General features: G+C 41.1%; 1 protein-coding gene across 1 annotated transcript in view; it reads right to left on the reverse strand.

The window, feature by feature from the left end:
* The window catches only part of vgll4b (vestigial-like family member 4b), a 76,404-nt gene that overhangs the window by 57,889 nt on the left and 3,213 nt on the right, over window positions 1-15,302 (reverse strand). Inside the window, exon 2 of the mRNA XM_079844974.1 lies at window positions 11,130-11,206. Coding sequence (XP_079701100.1) covers window positions 11,130-11,193 — 64 coding nt within the window. The 5' untranslated portion in view covers window positions 11,194-11,206. The remainder of the gene's footprint in view (window positions 1-11,129; window positions 11,207-15,302) is intronic.

Raw genomic sequence — 15,302 nt, forward strand, 5'->3', positions numbered from 1 at the left:
GAAGTCTCTGCTCTAATTTATCCCAAAGGTGTTCTATCGGGTTGAGGTCAGGACTCTGTGCAGGCCAGTCAAGTTCCTCCACACCAAACTCACTCATCCATGTCTTTATGGACCTTGCTTTGTGCACTGGTGCACAGTCATGTTGGAACAAAGCAAAGTTGAGAGCATGAAATATTCAAAAATGTCTTGGTATGCTGAAGTATTAAGAGTTCCTTTCACTGGAACGAACCCCTGAAAAACAATCCCACACCATAATCCCCCTTCCACCAAACTTTACACTTGGCACAATGCAGTCAAGCAAGTACCGTTCTCGTGGCAACCGCCAAACCCAGACTCGCCCATCAGATTGCCAGACAGAGAAGCGTGATTGGTCACTCCAGAGAACACGTCTCCACTGCCCTAGAGTCCAGTGGCCGCGTGCTTTACACTACTACATCCCACGCTTTGCATTGCACTTGGTGACGTAAGGCTTGGATGAGCTGCTCGGCCATGGAAACCCATTCCATGAAGCTCTCTACGCACTGTTCTTGAGCTAATCTGAAGGCCACAAAGTTTGGAGGTCTGTAACTATTTACTCTTCTGGCGACTTCTGCGCACTGTGCCTCAGCATGCGCTGACCCCGCTTTGTGATTTTACGTGGCCTACCACTTCGTGGCTGAGTTGCTGTTGTTGCTTCCACTTTGTTATAATACCACTAACAGTTGAGTGTGGAATATTTAGTAGTGAGGAAATTTCACGAATGGACTTATTGCACAGGTGGCAATCTATCACGGTACCACACTTGAATTCACTGAGCTCCTGAGAGCGACCCATTCTTTCACAAATGTTTGTAGAAGCTTCTGCATGCCTAGTGCTTGATGTATACACCTGTGGCCATGGAAGTGATTGGAACACCTGAAGTCAATGATTTGGAGGGGTGTCCCAGTACTTTTGGCAATATAGTGTATTTCCCATGCACGTGTTCATGACTTTACTATTAGTCTAAAACGACGGTAAACTGTGTAATAAAGTATGTGTCCAAACTCTTGACTGGTACAATTGGCGACACACAAGATCATCTCACACGTTCTTATGACATCAAACCCTTTAGAACAACAGACACGAGAAAATCAAGACAGGAGCATTTTAGAAGAGGAATAACTGCTCTGAGATGCATTACATCACAATACTGCACATATTGCACATTTCACACCATTTCCGGTTACAACTCATTATTTTTTTTAAATAACACTTAGAGATTCTAAATGATTTCTGTAGCCATGACTAAATAAAAAGTGTTTGTGTTGCAGATCTGATTCTGGTCAAACTGCTCAAAACAAAGGTACTGTTTTAAAAATAATGATCTAAATAAAGAAAACTGCTTCTATCAAAACACTCCATACAAAGTACCACAATACAATGCAAACTACACGGCAGGTTAGAGTTTAGTAATTATGGTGAAACAACAACCAACATTTTGAACCCTTAAAGCCATTGGTTAAAGGCGGTTAACTAGTGATCTATTAACAGTCTTTCCGTGTGAGAGCATTCAGAATATGGGTTTTTTGAGTGTTTGTTCCTCACAGAAGAAAAACAGTGAGTGAAGAGACTTCTTTTTGTTAGGTTTAATCATGATAGAATATAACATGTTTTTAGCATTGTCCTGAGTGGTTTCTAGGGTATTGCTATGTGGTTGCTACTTAAAATCACAAACCCAAATATATATTACAAACACAGGAAAAAACTAAACTCCACTGCCATTAGGTCAGGCTAACATAATTATACTAAAAGCTAAAAAAACTTCATTAAAGTGGGCCTTTAAATGTGCATTTTTTAGATGTTTAAGCCTTTATTTTCAATAAGTATAACTTCTTAATGCAAAATTAAGAGATTAATGTTTAGACTTTTGTATTTTATAACCTGGATGTGGGAAATAATTACAGTTCGATCCAAAAGATAGTTTTAGCAACATAGCGCAGATGCTACAGAATATTGTGTGCTACACTAATATATTACTTTATATTACAAGTCATTACTGGCTTGTACTTTTAAATCCATTATATTATAAATTTACAGTTTATTGATGTTCTGTGGTTTTACACTGCTGTATTTTTTAAAGACTTCATATTATTGTAAGGTGAGCTTAAAGGGTGCACTACTATGAAAATCACAGCTTCAGTGTGACATCAATAAGAAAAAGTATAATTTCATATATTTTCAATAATAGCTGTTCATATTAAAATATGAATGCTTAATACATGACCTAGATTTTTTATTTAGCAAAATGTTCCTTATATTTATTAATTAAAAAAAGATCCACATTAAACGTCTATGTATATACTTCATAAACAGACTTTAAATATGAACTCATGGTTGTCACTTCAAGTTAATCTTTATAAAATTATTCTTTAAAAATGTTGTTTAAAATAAACAAGAATTTTCCCAAAAAAGTTTACAGATTTTTAGTGTCAGTACTATACAGGGCTTGACATTAACACCCACCAACCATCCATTTGTGTGTATTTCAGCTGTGCCGTGTAACACAGTCACTCCTTCTAGCCACTTTGGCAGGTTAAATTTTATTGTAGTCTTCTCAAAAGGCATCTTTTGTAATGGTGTTACGCATTATAACCAATAACACGCGATTCTGTTGAGCTTATGAATGCAATGTCTAATAATCAGAGGCGTTCAGATTAGCCAGTGTTTTGTTCAGACTCAGAGCGCGCTCTCTGCACTCTCATCATAAACGACAGCACATATGCGTGTGCGATGTACGCAGGAGATTCATTCATCATAAAGTGATTGAATGTTTTTGTTCAATTTCAGCAGCGAATAGTTTCAAACAAAGATCACAGGAGAACCACAGCACATCTGATGTGACAGGCATAAAGTTGGCTTGACGTTGGACGTTCGATATTCACAAATTTAGGGACCGTCTCTAAAGTTTCATACAGATATTGCTATACACGTTTCTAACTTCAATATAATTTGAAGAGAATGACTTACAGTCATGAGACCAACTGTAACATGTTAATCTAGGAGTCAGGTATGATGAACACCTTTAGATTTTTGATATCTAATAAAATAAACTGTCAAATCATGAAAACATGGATGTGTTTTAAAACATTATTTTGTGTGTGTTCTGTGCTAGATTAACTGAGACTTGTTACAGCACTTGCATATTGTTGCCCTTGACTGTTCTAGTTGCTTCTATTGCTCTCATTTGTAAGTCGCTTTGGATAAAAGCGTCTGCTAAATGACTAAATGTAAATGTAAATAAATTATATACACTCACCTAAAGGATTATTATGAACACCTGTTCAATTTCTCATTAATGCAATTATCTAATCAACCAATCACATGGCAGTTCCTTCAATGCATTTATGGGTGTGATCCTGGTCAAGAAAATCTCCTGAACTCCAAACTGAATGTCAGAATGGGAATGAAAGGTGATTTAAGCAGTTTTGAGCGTGGCATGGTAGTTGGTGCCAGACGGGCCGGTCTGAGTATTTCACAATCTGCTCAGTTACTGGGATTTTCACGCACAACCATTTCTAGGGTTTACAAAGAAAGGTGTGAAAAGGGAAAAACCGGTGGGCGAAAATGCCTTGTTGATGCTAGAAGTCAGAGGAGAATGGGCCGACTGATTCAAGCTGATAGAAGAGCAACTTTGACTGAAATAACCACTCGTTACAACCGAGGTATGCAGCAAAGCATTTGTAAAGCCACAACACGCACAACCTTGAGGCGGATGGGCTACAACAGCAGAAGACCCCACCGGGTACCACTCATCTCCACTACAAATAGGAAAAAGAGGCTACAATTTGCACAAGCTCACCAAAATTGGACAGTTGAAGACTGGAGAAATGTTGCCTGGTCTGATGAGTCTCGATTTCTGTTGAGACATTCAGATGGTAGAGTCAGAATTTGGCGTAAACAGAATGAGAACATGGATCCATCATGCCTTGTTACCACTGTGCAGGCTGGTGGTGGTGTAATGGTGTGGGGGATGTTTTCTTGGCGCACTTTAGGCCCCTTAGTGCCAATTGGGCATCGTTTAAATGCCACTGCCTACCTGAGCATTGTTTCTGACCATGTCCATCCCTTAATGACCACCATGTACCCATCCTCTGATGGCTACTTCCAGCAGGATAATGCACCATGTCACAAAGCTCGAATCATTTCAAATTGGTTTCTTGAACATGACAATGAGTTCACTGTACTAAAATGGCCCCCACAGTCACCAGATCTCAACCCAATAGAGCATCTTTGGGATGTGGTGGAACGGGAGCTTCGTGCCCTGGATGTGCATCCCACAAATCTCCATCAACTGCAAGATGCTATCCTATCAATATGGGCCAACATTTCTAAAGAATGCTTTCAGCACCTTGTTGAATCAATGCCACGTAGAATTAAGGCAGTTCTGAAGGCGAAAGGGGGTCAAACACAGTATTAGTATGGTGTTCCTAATAATCCTTTAGGTGAGTGTACATCACCAAAAACTGCTTGTATTTTTCAGACAAGCAAGTGTTAGTGTTTCTCTGTCTTACACACAACCTTATCAGAGCTAAAGAGGCCTATACATTTCATGTAGACTTGATTTGACTATCCACTCAGCATTTTCACTGGCCAAAATGTTGTTGGAAAATTTGTTGTTAATAAAGGCTATATGTAAATGACCACTGTACACATTTACATATAGCCAACAACAAAATTTTGGCCAGTGAAAATACTGAGTGGATAGTAACTTTGGAAAACCATGAGCCACAGTGGCTGGTGTGCAAAATTAATGTCAAGCCCTGGTACCATATAAATGTTGAATATAACGTATAATGCAATGGGGGAATATCTGTAGGTCCTGATAATGCCAAATGTCTTATGTTTCCAGTAAAAAGTGGCCTACATTATTTTAAATATATCTAGTCATTGACAGAGTGCATATTCATCTAAAATAATTCTGTATTTTCAGCTTCAGAATCATGAATATTTTTATTCTGGAGTCATTGTCCTGTGCTTTGGCATTTCCAGCACCAAGTCCATGCCTGTTAATTTCCACCCCCAATGTAACACCAAATTTAGCATTTTAATCAACAGTACATGTTTTGTTAACCTTTTACCTTATGTCTTGGAGTAGCGCAATAATATTGTATTGTGAGTTCAGTATCGTGATATGTATCGTATCGTTACTCCCCAACGTAACACGCATGGCACTTGACGTCACCGTTTTCACAGTTTTTTTGAGGCCCCCAAAAAATTGCTGTCGTGTGAATGAACGGCCAAAACGCATTATAAGTTTTCCATATTTAGGTGAAAATGGTGGCATGTAAATGTACCTTAAATATCAAATATTAGACAAAAAGTTAATTATTGATATCAACATGATATCAGCTCGTCCACTTCCAGAGGTAGTTGAATTGCTTTGGTACTGTAGATGCTCATGTGGTCAAATGCTTTCAAACAGCCACCCTACTCTTCCCCTACTGACCTAACACGTAAACATTATGGGACGCGCGCTCGCCAGATGAAATATAAATTTTATCGGCTGGAGATGCAAATTTGGTTTGAAGAGGATAAAAGTACCAACACAATCTTCTCTCACCATTCCTGATTTCGAACACACACTCACAGCGTTCGGCTGGTCTTGCGGCTGTCAGAGAAGAAACGAAAGCTGCTGAAATATTGTAATATTTCCTTATATTGTAATCATTATGAGCACAAGTTGTAATTGCCGCCCAACACGTTACGTTCGCTGTCTGCTTAACTGAATACATGTTAACTAACCACATAACATTACAGCTGTATATCACTGCCATATGGATGTTTCTTTGACGCACTCATCTCTGACTGATAAAAGAATACTTCCTAAACTCTAACAAGCATTTCCTGTAAAGCTGCTTTGAAACAATATGTATTGTGAAACGCCCCGGAATTGCAGTTGTTTCTTATTGGCATGATGTTTTAGACAATGATTTCTGGGACACAAATACACAGCATACCTCTGATGATGTCATTGCCCAGTCATTGAGAAAACTTTTACTCCTGCAAGCTTTATTTCACATATTGATACTAGACTTTTCTTTCTGAATTCTATCAAGACAACAGCTTGTGTGCCTCATCAACAATTGTGTGCCCCACTTCAGTGACCTTTAAACTTTGACCTCTGGCCCAAAACCCCAGGATCACACATGTGTGCTGCAGAAATGAGCCTAGGGCCCCTGGACGGGACGTTTACTGACAAAAAAAAAAAAACAGTGTAAAGGCTGTTTTTATCATTAGACAGACACTTATGTATTGATTTAAACCTTTTAATAAGGATGCAGTGCCACATTAAAGATCCTATCCATTATTTTGTAAAACATTGTTCTTTCTCAGACAGCTAAAAGGCATCAATAATCAAACACAATGCAAGTGGACACAAACGATATGAATGAAGAGCCATTTTGTTCTCCAGCACACATGCGAACACTCACAGGAACAGACGGGATGAGACGGGACGGGCAGCTGAAAGAGCAACAACAGACAAAGCAGAGCCATTCACAGGCCAAATCAATGAACTCCAACACAACTCCAAACTCCACACACAACTTCTAGTCATCATCTCATTCTCATAAACTTATTTTTCATTCTCAAATGTTAGTGAGGCTTAGACCATTGCTATGGTGTTGTGGGTGGTTACCAGGGTGTTGCTATGCATTTATTAAGGTGTTATGAGCAGTGTGTTACTATGGGGTTGCTAAAGTGTTGTGGGTGGTTCCCAGGGTGTTGCTATGCAGTTGTTAAGGTGTTATGAGCAGTGTGTTACTATGGGGTTGCTAAAGTGTTGTGGGTGGTTCCCAGGGTGTTGCTATGCATTTGCTAAGGTGTTATGAGCAGTGTGTTACTATGGGGTTGCTAAAGTGTTGTGGGTGGTTCCCAGGGTGTTGCTATGCAGTTGCTAAGGTGTTGTGGGTGGTTCCCAGGGCGTTACTATGCAGCTGCCAGAGTGTTGTGGGTGGTTCCCAGAGCATTGATATGCAGTTGCTAAGGTGCTTTGAGCAGTGTGTAAATATTATGTTATTAGGGTGCTGTGGGTGGTTCCCAGGGTGTTGCTATGCATTTGCTAAGGTGTTATGAGCAGTGTGTTACTATGAGGTTTCTAGGGTGCTGTGGGTGGTTCCCATGGTGTTGCTATGCAGTTGCAAAAGAGTTTTGAGCAGTGTGTTACTATGAGGTTGCTAGGGTGCTGTGGTTGGTTTTCAGGGTGTTGCTATGTAGTTGCTAGATGTTTTGAGAGGATTTCATGTGTTTTATTGCAGTTGTTAGTGGATTGTGGGTGGTTAACAGGTCATTGATACACAGTTACTAAGGGGCTCTGAGTGGGTTTTAGTGTTTCTATGCAGTTGCTAAGGTGTTGTGGGAGGTCTAAATAGTGTGTAACTATGAGGTTACCAGGGTGTTGTGGGTGGTTCCCAGGGCATTGCTATGCAGTTGCTAAGATTTTTTGAGAGGATTTTAGTGTGTTTAAGTGCAGGTGCTATGGTGTTGTGAGTGGTTGCCAGGACATTGATATGCATTTTATAGGGTCCTGTGGGGGGATGCCAGGGTGTTGCTATGCATCTGGTGGGGTGTTGTATGTGGTTGCTAGGGCAAAATCATTTTCAAAAATGCCTTCATTATTTAGAAGCTGAAAACAAAAGAATTTGAAACATTCATATGATTTCAACAGATGACATAATGCAGATCGCTCACTAAAGGAAGGCCAGCGACGCAGAAACAAGATCCTCACAGCCTTAACAAAAGGACTACAGAGTTATTATTGACTCAACTCCTCAGCACAGGGAGGCGTCCGTATGTTTGAGCATTCCACAGAACAATAACAAAGAAATATCAATCTTTCATTAAGAGGAAAGAAAAATGGCCCAGGGACTCAAAGGTCAACTTCCTGTTTGGATCCTGTTTGGACTGCAGGTGTGGACATCTGGCTGAGCAGTAGGTATTGTCTGAGACACCTCCTCAACGCTCTTAAACTACTCTGGCTACTTCTGCAGCATGAAAAACTAAACAGAGAAAAGCCTCACTGCATGCATTAAAAAAATATGATATGCCGATATGATAGATAAAACTGTATTTTTATTGACAAAGGTATTCATTTAATTACTAGTAAAGTTCATCACTATTAAAATACAAAAAATACAAAAAATAATATAAATTTGAGGTGTATCATTAATTGAAATTGTCATACAAATTATTTTTAAAAACACATTTTTCCGTCAAAGTGTGCATACTGTGCTATATATTATCAAGCAAAATTATTAGGAATATCATCATATATGATATGTATGTGAGAAAACTAACAATTGATTGTTTTTATACTTTAATCATTGACTAAGATTTTGAAATATTAAGATATACAGTGTGCACCAATTCATAAGTCTGAGATCAGCAAGATTTTTTTATTTTTTTATTCTGAAAGTGTCTCTTCTGCGCACCAAGGCTGCATTTACTTGATCAAAAATACAGTAAAAATGGTGAAATATACTCCAGTGTAAAACAGCTGTTTTCTATGTGAATATATAGTAAAGTGTAATGTATTCCAGTGATCAAAGCTGAATTTTTAGCATCATTACTCCAGTCTTTAGTGTCACATGATCCTTCGAATATGATGATTTCTGCTCAAGAAACATTTAGGATTATTATCAGTGTTGAAAACAGTTGTGCTGCTTCAGATTTATGGTTTCATGATTCAGCAGAGGTAAAGTTGTTATCATTAAAAATCAATTCTGAATGGTAATTTGGACGTTTGGCATTCAACTGTTGAGTTCTATATCAAAATGTACAAATGGAATATTTCTAGAAGATCACAGTTGGTCTGGATGAGTTATTTGCCTTGGAAAAACTGCATTACTTTAATCGCTAATAAAACCATGATCTTTGTCTGACACCATTTTGAACACAGTGTAATTGGGCTGTTTTGCCTCAAGCACGCAGTTGAATGCAAGCCGTCACCTGACTCCGGCTGACAAAGAGAGCCACACCTTCCATGTTACTTGTGCATTCCCATCTCTACACTGAAGTGAGTGTTTGCACTGGCGTAGCTTGCAAGGCCATGCGTCAGGGCCAAACACACGCTCACGTGAGTCAACGGCTCTGTCTCCAAGTGTTCCAGCAAGTAAGAACAATTCCAAAGGCGTGCAATAAATGCAAACGAGCAGGAGGAGCTAGCAGTGAAAACAGGTCAGACTCATTGTGAGGGGACAAAGGCCCAACGACATGACATCACAAAAACACAGCAGGGGGGAGGAAGAGGAACAACGGCAATCCCAAGCCTCTCCAGATGCACGTCCACTGTCATTGGAGCGACCCATGCGAGAACTCGCAGTTTTGACACCATGACCCACTTTTGGTTTTAATTCAGAGTCACGACAGGTTCAGAAGGCATTAGAGGAAAGTTCTGGTTTTAAGAGTAAATTCAAGAGAATCAGAATATCTTCCCCTCTTTCTCACCTCTTCTCTGATGATGAGAGACAGTGCAACCTGTCACTCACATGAGATCCACCAATAGCAAACCACAAACATCCATTTAAATTCCCCAAAGATAAAATCAAGCCCGCCCTACATTTGTTCTTGTTCCAGAAGCGTTTCACTCGGATATACGGCACAATAGAAAAGATTGCACAATGTAAACTCAGAATTCTGAAAAAGAGTCAAAATTGCGTAATGTAAACTCAGAATTCTGAAAAAAATTTGCAGGATGTAAACTCAGAATTCCAAAAAAGTCCAAATGCACAATGTAAACTCAGAATTCAGAAAAAAAAAATCAAAATTGCGCGGTGTAAACTCAGAATTCTGGAAAAAAATCAAAATTGCGCAATGTAAACTCAGAATTCTAAAAAAAGAAATTGCAGGATGTAAACTCAGAATTCCAAAAAGTCCAAATTGCACAATGTAAACTCAGAATTCAGAAAAAAAAGTCAAAATTTGCAGGATGTAAACTCAGAATTCCAAAAAAGTCAAAATTGCACAATGTAAACTCAGAATTCAGAAAAAAAATCTAAATTGCGCGGTGTAAACTCAGAATTCTGGAAAAAAAATCAAAATTGCGCAATGTAAACTCAGAATTCTAAAAAAAGAAATTGCAGGATGTAAACTCAGAATTCTGAAAAAGTCCACATTGCACAATGTAGACTCAGAATTCTGAAAAAAATCAAAATTGCAGGATGTAAACTCAGAATCCTGAAAAAGAAAAAATCTAAATCGCGGGATGTAAACTCAGAATTCCAAAAAAAAAAAAAAAAAACGAAATCGCGGGATGTAAACTGAGAATTAAAAAAAAAAATTGCACAATGTAAACTCAGAATTCTGAAAAAAGTCAAAATTGCAGGATGTAAACTCAGAATTCCGAAAATAAAAAAAGTCAAAATTGCACGATGTAAACTCAGAATTCTGAAAAAAGACGAGAAAAGACTACTGCAACTTCCCTTTCATGATGTCTTTAAAATACTTCTACTATCCCAGCTTGGAGGTTGATTTGATTGGAATAAGGAAAGACTGAGGCTTTTGATCACAGTAACTCGTTGGCTGCTAGTTCAGTTGCATTGCAGAAGTTTAGGTGGGAATTATATTGCTGGCAAACCACAGTCAACACATTTTGTACTTTTAACCAAACCCTGCGAGCCCAACAGAGCAGCGCCAACACACCGCTGTAACATGTAGATGTTGCACAAAGAATTCCAGTAACACTAAAAGCCTGAGCAGGATTTGACGGTGCTTAATCTAGGAAGGAATTTTCTGACGGGAAACACAGCAGCGTGTTCATGACAGGCCGGGAGAGCAGCACGGTTCTTTTCAAAGTCTTGTTCTTTCATAACACTCTTGCCGCTATCATATATCAGTGCATCGAGCTGAAAAGCAACAGCAACGGAAAGCATTTCAGGGCATTATGTGAAGGCATTTCTCATGTAAATGATCAAGGACTCAATGCAGACACAGAATAAAGCCTTATGGAAATGAAGCAGCTCGCTCTCTCTCAGAGATCACTTACTGTATGAGGAATACAGACAGACATTTCATTCAATAGTTTTGACAAACGACCAAAATTAAACAATGCATGCATATCGGTTATCTGACAATTAAACAAAAACTATTTCAATCAATCTCTGAAATGGACTCACGTTTCTCATCGTCTTGGTGCACTAAAGATGCTGCTCTTGACAAAACATCCAAAGGTGTTTCCATCCTGGTCCAGAATCTGAGCATGAAAACCAGATTGTTAAAGGGTTAATTCACCCAAAAATGAATATTATCCCATAATTTACTCCCCCCTCAAGCCATTCCTAGGTGTATATGACATTCTTCTTTCAGAATCGGAGTTATTTACAACAATGTCCAGGCTCATCCCAGCTTTATAATGGAAGTGAATGGGGGTTGAGATTTTGAAGCCCAAAAAAGTGCATCCCTCCATCAAAAAAGTGATCCATACAACTGCAGGGGTTAATAAAGGCCTTTGAAACCAAGAAAAATATAAATATTTATAACTATATAAACTATTAGTTGCTTCCAGTAATGGCAGAAGAGTGACCTCTGACCCGCCGCATGACTAGGGTGACCATATTTTGATTACCGAAAACCAGGACACTGGTAATTCAATACATTTAAAGTATGCCCCCTCTGTATGGATAGAAAATTGTTATATTAGGGCCAGGACAGGACTTGAAAACAGGACATGTCCGGGGAAAACAGGACGTTTGGTCACCCTACACGTGACGTATTGACGAATCCTACGTCCTACGTCATTTGTCAGGACAGAGGCAGTCTACTCTCACCTGAGCTTACCCTAGAGTTTAGATTATCTTGACCCGACTTGACCCGACCCGCGGGCCGGGACGATATTTCCTGCCACTATCCTCAGGCTGGGATGGGCCCTTGATCAAGCATTTGTGTTTTTTTAATCATTACTTTATTAGCCTAATTGGGTGGGGAGAAATCTATGCCATAAACAGAAATATTATATATATATATTTATCACACTAGGCATAAGTAACAAATGTGTACAAAATTAGGTTTCTTCATTCGGATCCATTTGCGATCCATTCCATTCTGAATAAACAAACAATGCTTCGCAGGGATAGTTCACCCTGAAATGAAAATAAAGCCATATTTTACTCACCCTGCTGTTGCAATGCCCCATGTCCTTCCATCTTCTATGGAAAGTGTTCAGGAGGAGTACTATAAGGTCTTTCGAGAAAGAAACCATAATATTCAGTCAAAATACTGAGCTCGGCCGTCTGTGCGCGTTCCAGTGAGTGCGTGCGAGCCGTTAGCAGCCGCTCATGCAATGTTGTCATGACAACCGGTACACAACATTCACTTCAGGATGTTTCCCTTATTATTATTATTATTGTATTATTTCTTATCATATACCTTATAGAGAAGACGAGAGTCGTGTTTGTTTCTATTGAGCCTGAATTCTCAAAATGGTTTGCGCTTATCCTGGGTACCGCACTCACAGGACCGCGCACAGGGTAATGGCCAAACTCAGTATTTTTACTGAATAATATGGTTTCTTTCTCGCAAAACCTTATAGTATGCCTCCTGAACACTTTCCATATATGGCGCACGTCTCACTGTATCATTGCGTGATACTTTTGTATCCTTTTTGTAAAGTGTTAGCCTGGTCGCTAATCACTGCCATTATATGGAGGAGCGCGTGCTGGACGTTTTTTTAATTTTCTGCTTTTGAGGTCCGAAAAAGATAGAAGGACACAAAGCATTAGAACAACAGCAGGGTGTAAAAGATTACTTTTATTTTAGTTCGAGGGTGAACTATCCCAAGATAATTCTAAACATATTTCTGTAACTGAAACAACTTGGGACTGTACTTGAGAACGTCAGTTATAACGGCCAACATTTTAAACAATGGTCGGGTTTAAATCAGACTTGGGCTCATAATTAAAATTAAATTACAGAGGTCAGAGGTCATCTACTCTCACCTGAGTTTACGCTACTCCCACATCCTACGTCATGCGTCGGGTCAGAGGTCGTCTACTCTCACCTGAGCTTACGCTACTCCTACATCCTACGTCAAGCGTTGGGTCAGAGGTCGTCTACTCTCACCTGAGCTTACGCTACTCCTACATCCTACGTCATGCGTTGGGTCAGAGGTCGTCTACTCTCACCTGAGCTTACGCTACTCCTACATCCTACGTCATGCGTCGGGTCAGAGGTCATCTACTCTCACCTGAGCTTACGCTACTCCTACATCCTACGTCATGCGTTGGGTCAGAGGTCGTCTACTCTCACCTGAGCTTACGCTACTCCTACATCCCACGTCATGCATTGGGTCAGAGGTCGTCTACTCTCACCTGAGCTTACGCTACTCCTACATCCTACGTCATGCGTTGGGTCAGAGGTCGTCTACTCTCACCTGAGCTTACACTACTCCTACATCCTACGTCATGCGTTGGGTCAGAGGTCGTCTACTCTCACCTGAGCTTACACTACTCCTACATCCTACGTCATGCGTTGGGTCAGAGGTCGTCTACTCTCACCTGAGCTTACACTACTCCTACATCCTACGTCATGCGTTGGGTCAGAGGTCGTCTACTCTTGCCTGAGCTTACGGTACGCCTACATCCTACATCATGCGCCGGGTCAGAGGTCGTCTACTCTCACCTGAGTTTACGGTACTCCTACATCCTACATCATGCATCGGGTCAGAGGTCGTCTACTCTCAACTGAGCTTACACTACTCCAACATCCTGCGTCATGCGTCGGGTCAGAGGTCGTCTACTCTCACCTAAGTTTACTCTACTCCTACATCCTACGTCATGCGTCGGGTCAGAGGTCGTCTACTCTCACCTAAGTTTACTCTACTCCTACATCCTACGTCATGCGTCAGGTCAGAGGTCATCTACTCTCACCTGAGCTTACACTACTCCTACATCCTACGTGATGCGTCAGGTCAGAGGTCATCTACTCTCACCTGAGCTTACACTACACCTACGTCCTACGTCATGCGTCGGGTCAGAGGTCATCTACTCTCACCTGAGCTTACACTACTCCTACATCCTACGTCATGCGTCGGGTAAGAGGTCATCTACTCTCACCTGAGCTTACACTACTCCTACATCCTACGTGATGCGTCAGGTCAGAGGTCATCTACTCACACCTGAGCTTACACTACTCCTACATCCTACGTCATGCGTCGGGTCAGAGGTCGTCTACTCTCACCTGAGCTTACACTACTCCAACATCCTAAGTTGGGTCAGAGGTCATCTACTCTCACCTAAGTTTACGCTACTCCTACATCCTACGTGATGCGTCAGGTCAGAGGTCATCTACTCTCACCTGTGCTTATGCTACTCCTATATCCTACGTCATGCGTCGGGGGCAGAGGTCATCTACTCTCACCTGAGCTTGTGCTACTCCTACGTCAAGCATCGGGTCAGAGGTCGTCTACTCTCACCTGAGCTTACACTACTCCTACATCCTACGTCATGCGTCATGCGTCGGGTCAGAGGTCATCTACTCTTACCTGACCTTACACTACTCCTACATCCTACGTCATGCGTCGGGTCAGAGGTAATCTACTCTCACCTGAGCTTACACTACTCCTATATCCTACGTCAAGCGTCAGGTCAGAGGTCGTCTACTCTCACCTGAGTTTACGCTACTCCAACATCCTACGTCATGGGTCGGGTCAGAGGTCGTCTACTCTCACCCGAGCTTTCGGTACTCCTACATCATGCGTCGGGTCAGAGGTCGTCTACTCTCACCTGAGCTTACGGTACGCCTACATCCTACGTCAAACGTCGGGTCAGAGGTCATCTACTCTCACCTGAGCTTACGCTACTCCTAAATCCTACATCATGCATCGGATCAGAGTTCGTCTACTCTCACCTGAGCTTACGCTACTCCTACATCCTACGTCATGCGTCGGGTCAGTGGTCATCTACTCTCACCTGAGCTTACGCTACTCCTACATCCTACGTCATGCGTCGGGTCAGAGGTCGTCTTCTCTCACCTGAGCTTACAGTACTCCAACATCCTACGTCATGCGTCGGGTCAGAGGTCGTCTACTCTCACCTGAGCTTACAGTACTCCAACATCCTACGTCATGCATCGGGTCAGAGGTCGTCTACTCTCACCTGACCTTACGGTACTCCAACATCCTACGTCGGGTCAGAGGTTGTCTACTCTCACCTGAGCTTACGGAACTCCTACATCCTACGTCATGCGTCGGGTCAGAGGTCATCTACTCTCACCTGAGCTTACGCTACTCCTACATCCTACATCATGCATCGGGTCAGAGGTCATCTACTCTCACCTGAGCTTACACTACTCCT

This window comes from Gobio gobio (assembly GCF_949357685.1).
Source record: "Gobio gobio genome assembly, chromosome: 19".
In the NCBI taxonomy this organism is placed as follows: Eukaryota; Metazoa; Chordata; class Actinopteri; order Cypriniformes; family Gobionidae; genus Gobio; species Gobio gobio.